General features: G+C 47.1%; 1 protein-coding gene across 1 annotated transcript in view; it reads right to left on the bottom strand.

Moving 5' to 3' along the window:
• The window catches only part of LOC149466000 (5-hydroxytryptamine receptor 3A-like), a 50,305-nt gene that overhangs the window by 34,688 nt on the left and 3,164 nt on the right, over positions 1–12,453 (bottom strand). Inside the window, exon 2 of the mRNA XM_089673085.1 lies at positions 4,162–4,325. Within this exon, the coding sequence (XP_089529211.1) occupies positions 4,162–4,325 (164 nt within the window). The remainder of the gene's footprint in view (positions 1–4,161; positions 4,326–12,453) is intronic.

The following is a 12,453-nucleotide window of genomic DNA, read 5'->3' as shown; positions in this document are numbered from 1 at the left end:
CTTAGATGATCCTACGCTGCAGATATACAGCTATGAATCTGGAGACACAGGCAGTGAGCTGGTGTTTTTCAAAAGAAAATCAAGGCAAAAGGTGCATTTTTCAGGGCATTTCTTAGGTACAATTAACATTTTTAGATGTTCTTGTAAGAGTGCAAACCTTCTCTTTATGATTTCAGGTTTGTGTTAAGTATTATCTTGCCAGGGTGCATTGGCACGTTTGCCATGTCTATCTGAACCAAAGAGTCTATTTTGGCATAAGCAGGATTGCACATTTACACGACAGCAGATCATGAATTCATCTTCTCATTGTCTTTTCCGTGCTGATTTTTAAGTACATTAAATTAAAGTGACAACCATCCTCTCTTGTACACTCCTGAGATGGACTAGGGACTATGGAGTATTGGATTTGTAGTGTGCATAGAGCAGTGCACATCACCACAACTAATGTGCACTGCTTGTTCCAATGTGAAAGGGAACAAAAGATGTTTGGGTTGTCATGGAGGATTTTACAAGCAAGCAGAAAAGCACAGCAAGAAATAATTGTATGAAAAATTGATTAGAAGACCATTAAGTAATGGATGTATATGAATTATTTTGGAGAATAAGAATATTGTTTAGTGTCACTTTGAAATGGTTCTAAAGGCTCAAGGTTGTATGCCTTTAATGCATTCTATGTATGAAGGTAAAAAACCTTCCCTGTGCAGCAGCGTCCCCCCCCCCCCCGCTCCCAAAACTTACCTAAGCCCCCTCTTGATCCAGCAATGAACACTGGAGTCTAAAATATCCTGAGATTCCCTCTCCTCATTGGCAGAGACAAAGCAGGAGCCATTGGTTGCCATTGCTGTCAATCACAGCCAGTGAGCCAATGAGAAAAGAAAGGGGTGGGGCCAAGCCGATGCTCTGTGTCTCAATGGATACATGGAGCAGCAGGTGCCCCCATAACAAGCTGCTTGCTGTGGGGGCACCTGACAGGAGGGTGGGGCCAGAAGAGCCTGCGGGGTACTCAAGAAAAGGAGGATCCGGGCTGCTCTGTGCAAAACCACTGCACACAGCAGGTAAGAATAGACATGTTTCTTATTTTAAAAAAATAAGCCTTTAGAATCACTTTAACATACACTTTACTATATGAACCTCATCCAGTGTGAAACATTCCTGCAATTTTCTTTAATGAATATTTGGTTGTAGTCGCACTGTTTCTGAGAACTGCTGTACATCTGTGTTGCATGGAGTCACCCAACTTCTGGCCCCTGTGAACAGGTATTCCAGCCCAGGATGATTGGACTACATTCCACAGTTCTTCTCTATTTCTTGGTTTTGCCTCAGAAACTGCATTTTTGATGTCACCCCACATGTTTTCCTTCTGGATTAAGATCCGGGGATTGGGCTGGCCACTCCATAACGTCAATCTTGTTGGTCTGGAACCAAGATGTTGCACGTTTACTGGTGTGTTTGGGGTCGTTGTCTTGTTGGAACACCCATTTCAAGGGCATTTCCTCTTCAGCATAAGGCAACATGACCTCTTCAAGTATTCTGATGTATTCAAACTGATCCATGATCCCTGGTATGCAATAAATAGGCCCAACACCGTAGTATGAGAAACATCCCCATATCATGATGCTTGCACCACCATGCTTCACTGTCTTCACAGTGTACTGTGGCTTGAATTCAGTGTTTAGGGGTCATCTGACAAACTGTCTCCGGCCACTAGACCCAAAAAGAACAATCTTACTTTCATCAGTCCACAAAATGTTGCACCATTTCTCTTTAGGCCAGTCAATGTGCTCTTTGGCAAATTGTAACCTCTTCAGCACGTCTTTTTCAACAGTGGGACTTTGCGGGGACTTCTTGCAGATAGCTTGGCTTCACATAGGCGTCTTCTAATTGTAACAGTACTCACAGGGAACATTACACCTTCTTTCATCTTCCTGGAGCTGATTGTTGGCTGAGTCCTTGCCATTTTGGCTATTCTTCTATCCATTCGAATAGTAGTTTTTCGCTTTCTTCCACGTCTTTCAGGTTTTGGTTGCCATTTTAAAGCATTTGCGATCATTTTAGCTGAGCAGCCTATCATTTTCTGCACTTCTTTATATGTTTTCCCCTCTCCAATCAACTTTTTAATCAAGGTACGCTGTTCTTCTGAACAATGTCTGGAACGACCCATTTTCCTCAGAATTTCAGAGAGAACTGCACTGTAACCAGCATGTACAACATTTGCTGCCTTCCTTCCTTAAATAAGGGCAATAATTACCACCTGTTTTTCAAAGAATGAATGACCTCACTAATAGAATTCCACACTGCTATTATTTTGAACATGCCCCTTTCAATTAGTGATTCAATTACACAGAATCAGCAGCATGCATGTCATGACTGTTGGATCTGTTGGATTTCTATTACTCTACTACACTTGCTAGTAAATTATTTGCCATGTAGAAATATAATTTCTACCAAAAACAGTGATTGATCCAGTTAGTGATGTCTGACTGCTATTATTTTGAACACAACTGTATATATGTGATTGTTTACTTCTGGGTAGGTGGTGCGTGTGCGCCCGCCCACCTGGCTACGCTCTCACTGGATCCCTTACATGCGATCAGCGGATCCCAGTCAATGATTCATGACCGAGACCCGGCAACTGGCACAGCTAGTAACAGGAGAGAGATCTGTGTTTGTAAACAATACAGATCTCTCTACTGACAGTGGGGATGTGGTGGTTTTTGTCTCCATGCAAAGCAGGGAATAAAAGTCGTCACATCCCTTAGTAAAAAAAGCACACAGTTAACACAATAAATAAACTGTATAGGTAGACTAATTGCATGCCGCCCACCCACAGGACATCTACTGCAGGTGGGTGGCACAGCCAGGCTAGGCGATGTACGAATATGTCGCAGCCGTTCTTCTGAGTTTTGGGCACAGACACCCACGCCCCCTGCTGACCCATGCTGTGACTGGACACAGCACAAGTTTGTTAGCAGGTTTCAGCCAATGATTTTGTGTCCAATCAAAACAAAGAGTTCTGTGCTTACAAACACACAGAATTCTGTGTATACAGAACTGCAATCTAGCAGAGCATAACAGAGCAGTACAAAGCAGCATGCTTACACAGTAAAGCACACACATACTAAAACAGCATACAGCATACAGTTAACCCTTTGATCGCCCACATTTTAACCCCTTCCTGCCCAGTGCCATTAGTACAGTGTCAGTGCTTTTTCTTAGCACTGATCACTGTATTGGTGTCAATGGGGTTGTCAGTGACAGTTAGTCAGTTCCCCCCTAGTGTCACAATGCCCGCTGCAGTCCCAAAGTCCCACTATAAGGTGCTGATCACCGCCTTTACTAGTATACAAAAAGAAAATTCCAGTATCTATACCGCCATTTTGTAGACGCTATAACTTTCACGTAAACCAAATAATTTACACGTATTGGGATTTTTTTTTAGCAAAGACATGTCACGGAACACATTTTGCCCTAAATTTATGATGAAATTAGATTTTTTTCATTTTTTTACTGTACATGTTTAATAGCAAAATGTCAAAGATATGTTTTTTTCTCAAAATTGTCGGTATTTTTGTTTTTATAGCACAAAAAATAAAAACTGCAGAGGTGACCAAATACCACCAAAAGAAAACTCTATTTGTGGGGAAAAAGGACATAGATTTAATTTGGGTGCAGCATTGCATGACCGCGCAATTGTCAGTTAAAATAACGCAGCGCCGTATCGCAAAAAATGGCCTGGTCAGGAAGGGGGGTAAATCCTCAGGAGGGCAAGTGGTTAAACTTGTGCAATGCAAACTGTTGTCATCATTTGTGTAATCAGCTTCTGTTTTATTTATTTAATATTGGGTTAAATGCTAGTCAGTTATGAACTTTTGAACTGAAAAGAATGATCGTGGTCTAATTTGGTGGCTTTTCCTGCGTACATTTTTCAAATGAGTTTCCTCTCATTTTTAAATACATTATGATATGTGATGTTAAGGTAGCAGCTTTCCTAAGCATGCTCAGAACATTAAAATACGTATGGTTTCATTCCTCTCTAGTGGTTGGCTCTTTTTTCAGTATCATACCGAAAGGACATATTTGCAAGTAAAATCATAAGGAAACAGGAGCATGAAAATATGAGAATAGGAAAGTACAATTAATTAATGGAAATTACTTTCTTACCACTTTCAGTATGGCATACAAAGTGACATCCAACTCCACAGTAGTTTTTTTTCTCCAATTTAGCACAGGCCTTACGGCCTTGTGGTATCCGTCCATCAAATACCTGACAAGCTTTATATAAGTTGCATTCTTCATTATTATCTTCTTTTCAGAGGTTTCTTGACCTTACATAAAGTCATTATATATTATAGCAAAGACATAAATTATTTGAAGTCTGTAGGGGTTGATTTACTAAAGGCAAATAGGCGGATCATTTTGCAAGGGAATTTTTGCCCTATTGAATATTCTGGAAATTCAGTCGCCAAAGAATGCCCAATCACATGCAAGGAAAAAAAAACAGTGTTTGTGCTAGCATATCGTATGTACTCTCAAGCGCCTCAGGATATGCACAGCCAAAAGAGAAGCAAAGGGTACCAGGACAGCGACAACCAAAGGAAATGCTTCAGGGGTGCAGCCCTCCTCAGACGGGGAAATCAGCCACTGGATAGAGAGAAAACAGGTGGCGCACACACCTAGTGCATTATCCAAGGTTTATTGTAGGAGTGAAAGAATAATAAAAACATACTCACAGACGAAGCATGTATCTAAAAAGCATAGAAAAATGACAATGGCCACAACGGCAGGCAAGGTGTTCTCACTGTCAGTGCATTCAATACTGACGCGTTTCGGGGACAAATCCCTTTCCTCAGAGCTGATGACCAACCTCTGATGCTGATGTATGGTGTATGGACAGAAAGAGCCTCGCTGTTGAATGACAGTGAGAATACCTTGCCCGCCGTTGTGGCCATTGTCATTTTTCTATGCTTTTTAGATACATGCTTCGTCTGTGAGTATGTTTTTCTGCTAGCATAATATATACCTGTAAATAATGCAACGCTAAAATTCTTAAAGTGACTGATGTGAGCGCTATATTGCGCTAAAAGTGATCACAGTATATGATAAAGTGTACCGGCAATTAATGACGCATAGATTGTTGATTTATACAAGCAATGTGACTTCAGTGTATAATAAACTGTAATTATGACATAAAATCAATCAAAAAATAAAATCTGGAAAGACATCAAATAGTCCAAAGTAATCCGTGGGATCCGTGCAGGTGACTTCCGTGATAAGAATCAGTAATGTGATTGCACTCACCAGAAGCGCAATATTAATGCACATGTATATATATATATATTATCCTCTGTGGTCATCTGGGTTCGGGCAAGGATTAGGAATCATCTGGCAAACAGACAGCATACAAGGCACAACTCCAGACCTCACTCACAGGACTCTCTCAGTATCCAGGAACAGCTTCATGATCCCCAGCAGATAATAAAGCTCAAAAATGGGATGGTTCCACCTTAAGAGGCTCTTTATTAACAAGCCAGAAACAATAAAGTGCTGATCAGGGGCAGACTAACAACTCATGGAGCCCCCGGGCAATAGGGGATCATGGGGCCCCTGTGTCCTTGTCCACACCCAAAAAAAGCCTATGAAAAAGCCAATAAAAGGTACCAGGGGCATTTCATGGGGCCCCGTACTGACCCCAGGCCCTCGGGCAGTGCCCGAGCGCTCGAATGGTCAGTCCGCCCCTGGTGCTGATAGTGTAGTATTTTATTAAATTGAATAAGTATGCAGAAAAGGGAACAAATCCCAAAAAATTGGCTGTTGGAACTCACTTACAGGAAACCCAAAATGGCCCCTGGCCTTCCATGCGGCCTCTGCGGCGTGACTTCAATACGGCAAGGTTCCTCCCATATGTGCTAGCATATGATTACATGGCAGAAATCAGCAGAGCTTCACCTCATTCACTAAGCCAAGGGAAAATTCCCTTGCAAAATGAACAGCCTAATTGTCTTTCATGAATGAACCCGTCTACAAACTAGTTCAGCAAATAGGACAACAAATAGACACATCAAAAGCAAATCAGGAAAACTATATCAAGTATGCAAAGTAGCCAAACAGTCAATGGTAGGGGAATCAAAGCAATTTAAAGGCTCAGAGTTTTAGGGCTTGTTCACACCATCTGTGGTTTTCTGTAGCAGGAACAATGGTTTCCTATGTGTCTTTTTTGCACCAAAATGGAGGTGTTACGTGCGGAGTGGAGCTGTACAGGATTATGCTGCATGTCTACCTTTTCCCTCACAGCTCCACACTGGAATGCAGGGAAACGAACAACACGCCCCTCATGTGACAGGAAATGGGAGGGAATGGAGAGCGATACTCTGTGAGTTTACAACTCGCCTTCATGCTGGTTGCTGACTGGAATGATGCAGCTCGGGTTGATTTCTAAAGCTGGAAGGGCACTGATAGTGGGGAACAGAGTGATGGTATGCTATGAGGGGGACACAAAAGGTAAGCAGAGATGAGGGCATGGCCGGTGCTAGACTATTTTTCACCCTAGGCAAGACCAGCTACTTGAGCCCCCCCATTTAAAAAAAAAAAAAAAACAGTAGAAAATATTAAAGCAGCAAAAGATGAAACAGCTAAATTTCTTTTAATTTGGAAAAATAAGTGCTACCAGCACCAATATTAAATACAAAATCAGTTGCAGAGATGGACTGTATCTGTGGCTGGCAGTGGCAGGGTGACAGTTGCAGTGAGTGGAGGATGATAGATCCACACTCTGACAGATCCCAGGATGGAATTGCCCAGGCAATGGGGGGAGGTAAAGCACTGTGACAGCAGGCAGCCCAGACCACACACACACAGAACACCTGAACTGAGCGATCCCACACAGTGACAGATCCGACACAACACACCGCCACCAACACTGACACAGATCAGCAGGCACTAGAAGAGCAGGCTTTGGGATAGTGATGATGTCATCACTCACTGACACATTGCACATGTGATGGATGACCATCCAGCCAGCCAGCCAGGTCAAACTCACACAGACATGAGACATCAGAGACAGACATTACCTTCCTCCACAGGCACAACTCTGCCTTCACTGATGAATGACAGGAACTCTGCAGTGATCAGCAGCCACCAGCTAACTTGCAGTAAGGGACTGAGTCTGAGAGGAACACTGGAAGGAGCGGCAGCTCAGCTGCTACACTGGCCCCAGACACCCGGCATCTTCCTCTGTTCTTTTTTCCTCCCCTCTGCCTCCCTTTCTCCTCCTCCACACACAGAGAGTGCCAGCCTGTGCTGAACCCAGGTGCCCCTAGGTAGCAGTGCTCCCTAGGCAACTGCCTAATTTACCTACTGGAAGCACTGGCCCTGGATGTGGGTAACGGAAGGGCAGAACAGAATGTGATGATGGGGACATGGATGTGGACAGAGATGTGGGTAACAGAATGGTAAAAGTGGCAGACAGAATGGCAGACAGTGATGATGGGGACAGAATGGCGGACAATGATGGTGGGGACAGAATGGCGGACAGTGATGGTGGAGACAGAATGGCGGACAGTGATGGTGGGGACAGAATGGTGGACAATGATGATGAGGACAGAATGGCAGACAGTGATGGTGGGGACAGAATGGCGGACAGTGATGGTGGGGACAGAATGGCGGACAGTGATGGTGGAGACAGAATGGCGGACAGTGATGGTGGGGACAGAATGGCAGACAGTGATGAGGGGGTCAGAATGGCAGACAGTGATGGTGGGGACAGAATGGTGGACAGTGATGGTGAGGACAGAATAGCAGACAGTGATGGTGGGGACAGAATGGCAGACAGTGATGGTAGGGACAGAATAGCAGACAGTGATGTGGGGACAGAATGGTGGACAGTGATGATGGGGACAGAATGGCGGACAGTGATGGTGGGGACAGAATGGTGGACAGTGACAGGGAAAGAATGGCAGACAGGGATGATGGGGACAGAATGGCGGACAATGATGGTGGGGACAGAATGGCGGACAGTGATGGTGGGGACAGAATGGTGGACAATGATGATGAGGACAGAATGGCGGACAGTGATGGTGGGGACGGAATGGTGGATAATGATGGGATGAGGACAGAATGGCGGACAGTGATGGTGGAGACAGAATGGCAAACAGTGATGGTGGGGACAGAATGGCAGACAGTGATGGTGGGGACAGAATAGCAGACAGTGATGTGGGGACAGAATGGTGGACAGTGATGATGGGGACAGAATGGCGGACAGTGATGGTGGGGACAGAATGGTGGACAGTGACAGGGACAGAATGGCAGACAGTGATGATGGGGAGAGAATGGCGGACAATGATGGTGGGGACAGAATGGCGGACAGTGATGGTGGGGACAGAATGGTGGACAATGATGATGAGGACAGAATGGCGGACAGTGATGGTGGAGACAGAATGGTGGACAGTGATGGTGAGGACAGAATGGCAGACAGTGATGGTGGGGACAGAATGGCAGACAGTGATGAGGGGGTCAGAATGGCAGACAGTGATGGTGGGGACAGAATGGTGGACAGTGATGGTGAGGACAGAATAGCAGACAGTGATGGTGGGGACAGAATGGCAGACAGTGATGGTAGGGACAGAATAGCAGACAGTGATGTGGGGACAGAATGGTGGACAGTGATGATGGGGACAGAATGGCGGACAGTGATGGTGGGGACAGAATGGTGAACAGTGACAGGGAAAGAATGGCAGACAGTGATGATGAGGACAGAATGGCGGACAGTGATGGTGGGGACGGAATGGTGGACAATGATGGGATGAGGACAGAATGGCGGACAGTGATGGTGGAGACAGAATGGCGGACAGTGATGGTGGGGACAGAATGGCAGACAGTGATGGTGGGGACAGAATAGCAGACAGTGATGTGGGGACAGAATGGTGGACAGTGATGATGGGGACAGAATGGCGGACAGTGATGGTGGGGACAGAATGTTGGACAGTGACAGGGACAGAATGGCAGACAGTGATGATGGGGAGAGAATGGCGGACAATGATGGTGGGGACAGAATGGCGGACAGTGATGGTGGGGACAGAATGGTGGACAATGATGATGAGGACAGAATGGCGGACAGTGATGGTGGAGACAGAATGGCGGACAGTGATGGTGAGGACAGAATAGCAGACAGTGATGGTGGGGACAGAATGGCGGACAGTGATGAGGGGGTCAGAATGGCAGACAGTGATGTGGGGACAGAATGGTGGACAGTGATGATGGGGACAGAATGGCGGACAGTGATGGTGGGGACAGAATGGTGGACAGTGACAGGGAAAGAATGGCAGACAGTGATGATGGGGACAGAATGGTGGACAATGATGGTGGGGACAGAATGGTGGACAATGATGATGAGGACAGAATGGTGGACAGTGATGGTGGGGACGGAATGGTGGACAATGATGGGATGAGGACAGAATGGCGGACAGTGATGGTGGAGACAGAATGGCGGACAGTGATGGTGAGGACAGAATAGCAGACAGTGATGTGGGGACAGAATGGCAGACAGTGATGGTGGGGACAGAATGGCGGACAGTGATGGTGGGGACAGAATAGCAGACAGTGACAGGGACAGAATGGCAGACAGTGATGTGGGGACAGAATGGCGGACAATGATGGTGGGGACAGAATGGCGGACAGTGATGGTGGGGACAGAATGGCGGACAGTGATGGTGAGGACAGAATGGCGGACAGTGATGGTGAGGACAGAATAGCAGACAGTGATGGTGGGGACAGAATAGCAGACAGTGATGAGGGGGTCAGAATTGCAGACAGTGATGGTGGGGACAGAATGGCGGACAGTGATGGTGGGGACAGAATAGCAGACAGTGATGGTGGGGACAGAATGGCAGACAGTGATGGTGGGGACAGAATAGCAGACAGTGATGAGGGGGTCAGAATGGCGAACAGTGATGGTGGGGACGAAATGGCGGACAGTGATGGTGGGGACAGAATGGCGGACAGTGATTGTGAGGACAGAATAGCAGACAGTGATGGTGGGGACAGAATGGTAGACAGTGATGGTGGGGACAGAATAGCAGACAGTGATGGTGGGGACAGAATGGCGGACAGTGATGATGGAGACAGAATGGCGGACAGTGATGGTGGGGACAGAATGGTGGACAGTGATGGTGGGGACAGAGTGGCGGACAGTGATGATGGGGACAGAATGGCAGACAGTGATGGTGGGGACAGAATGGCGGACAGTGATGGTGGGGACAGAATGGCAGTCAGTGATGAGGGGGACAGGATGGCAGACAGTGATGGTGGGGACAGAATGGTGGACAGTGATGACAGGGACAGAATGGCGGACAGTGATGAGGGGGACAGAATGGTGGAGAGTGATGGTGGGGACAGAATGGCAGACAGTGATGAGGGGGACAGAATGGCGAAGAGTGATGGTGGGGACAGAATGGCAGACAGTGATGTTGAGGACAGAATGGCGGAGAGTGATGGTGGGGACAGAATGGCAGACAGTGATAATGGGGCATGATGGCGGAGAGTGTTGGTGGGGACAGAATGGCGGAAAGTGATGGTGGGGACAGAATAGCAGACAGTGATGGTGGGGACAGAATGGCGGACAGTGATGGTGGGGACAGAATGGTGGACAGTGATGATGAGGACAGAATGGCGGACAGTGATGGTGGAGACAGAATGGCGGACAGTGATGGTGAGGACAGAATAGCAGACAGTGATGGTGGGGACAGAATGGCAGACAGTGATGGTGGGGACAGAATGGCAGACAGTGATGAGGGGGTCAGAATGGCAGACAGTGATGGTGGGGACAGAATGGTGGACAGTGATGGTGGGGACAGAATAGCAGAGAGTGATGAGGGGGTCAGAATGGCGGACAGTGATGGTGGGGACAGAATGGCGGACAGTGATGGTGGGGACAGAATGTTGGACAGTGACAGGGACAGAATGGCGGACAGTGATGATGGGGACAGAATGGCGGACAATGATGGTGGGGACAGAATGGCGGACAGTGATGGTGGGGACAGATTGGTGGACAATGATGATGAGGACAGAATGACGGACAGTGATGGTGGAGACAGAATGGCGGACAGTGATGGTGAGGACAGAATAGCAGACAGTGATGGTGGGGACAGAATGGCAGACAGTGATGGTGGGGACAGAATGGCGGACAGTGATGGTGGGGACAGAATGGTGGACAGTGATGGTGAGGACAGAATAGCGGACAGTGATGGTGGGGACAGAATGGCAGACAGTGATGGTGGGGACAGAATGGCGGACAGTGATGATGGGGACAGAATGGCGGAGAGTGATGGTGGGGACAGAATGGTGGACAGTGACAGGGACAGAATGGCAGACAGTGATGTGGGGACAGAATGGCGGACAATGATGGTGGGGACAGAATGGCGGACAGTGATGGTGGGGACAGAATGGTGGACAATGATGATGAGGATAGAATGGCGGACAGTGATGGTGGGGACAGAATGGTGGACAATGATGGGATGAGGACAGAATGGCGGACAGTGATGGTGGGGACAGAATGGTGGACAGTGATGGTGGGGACAGAATGGTGGACAGTGATGATGGGGACAGAATGGCGGACAGTGATGGTGGGGACAGGATGGCGGACAGTGATGGTGGGGACAGAATGGCAGACAGTGATGACAGGGACAGAATGGTGGACAGTGATGACAGGGACAGAATGGCGGACAGTGATGAGGGGGACAGAATGGCGGACAGTGATGAGGGGGACAGAATGGCGGAGAGTGATGGTGGGGACAGAATGGCAGATAGTGATGAGGGGGACAGAATGGCGGAGAGTGATGGTGGGGACAGAATGGCAGACAGTGATGTTGAGGACAGAATGGCGGAGAGTGATAGTGGGGACAGAATGGCAGACAGTGATGATGGGGACAGAATGGCAGACAATGATGGTGGGGACAGAATGGTGGAGAGTGATGGTGGGGACAGTATGGCAGACAGTGATGGTGGGGACAGATGAGGAGTGAACGAACTGTGGAGGACAAATGAGGAGAAAACTGATGGTGGGAGATATATGAGGGGGTTTAGGTAGTCTTCAATGAGGGGTCTCTGAGTAAGGGATGCACTGATGAGATGAGGGATTTCTCTTTTGAGGAATCTATGGTAATGGTTTCTATGATGATGAGTTAATGATAGGGGGTCTCCCATGAGGGGAACACACAGGAGGGGGTAACTGATGAGTATGGTCCAAGTTGATGTGGCCTCTATTCATGGGGACACTGATGAGGACTAGGATGTAAATGAGAGAGTAGAGTTTTTAAGGGGACTATCATTTATATATACCCCAACACTAATCACAAAGCAGTGCATTTTCCTGCACCAGATTGCATGGTACTGTGGTGGTGGTGCAGTGTGTTTCTAAAATGTTGTGCATGCAGTACTTTTGTGCAATTTAATGTGATTTTA

This window comes from Staurois parvus, unplaced genomic scaffold (genome assembly GCF_062004578.1).
Source record: "Staurois parvus isolate SC_StPar_1 unplaced genomic scaffold, SC_StPar_1.0 ptg000135l, whole genome shotgun sequence".
NCBI lineage: Eukaryota > Metazoa > Chordata > Amphibia > Anura > Ranidae > Staurois > Staurois parvus.
Note: the sequence above shows the minus strand (reverse complement) of the source record. Positions and strands in the feature narration are given on the sequence as shown.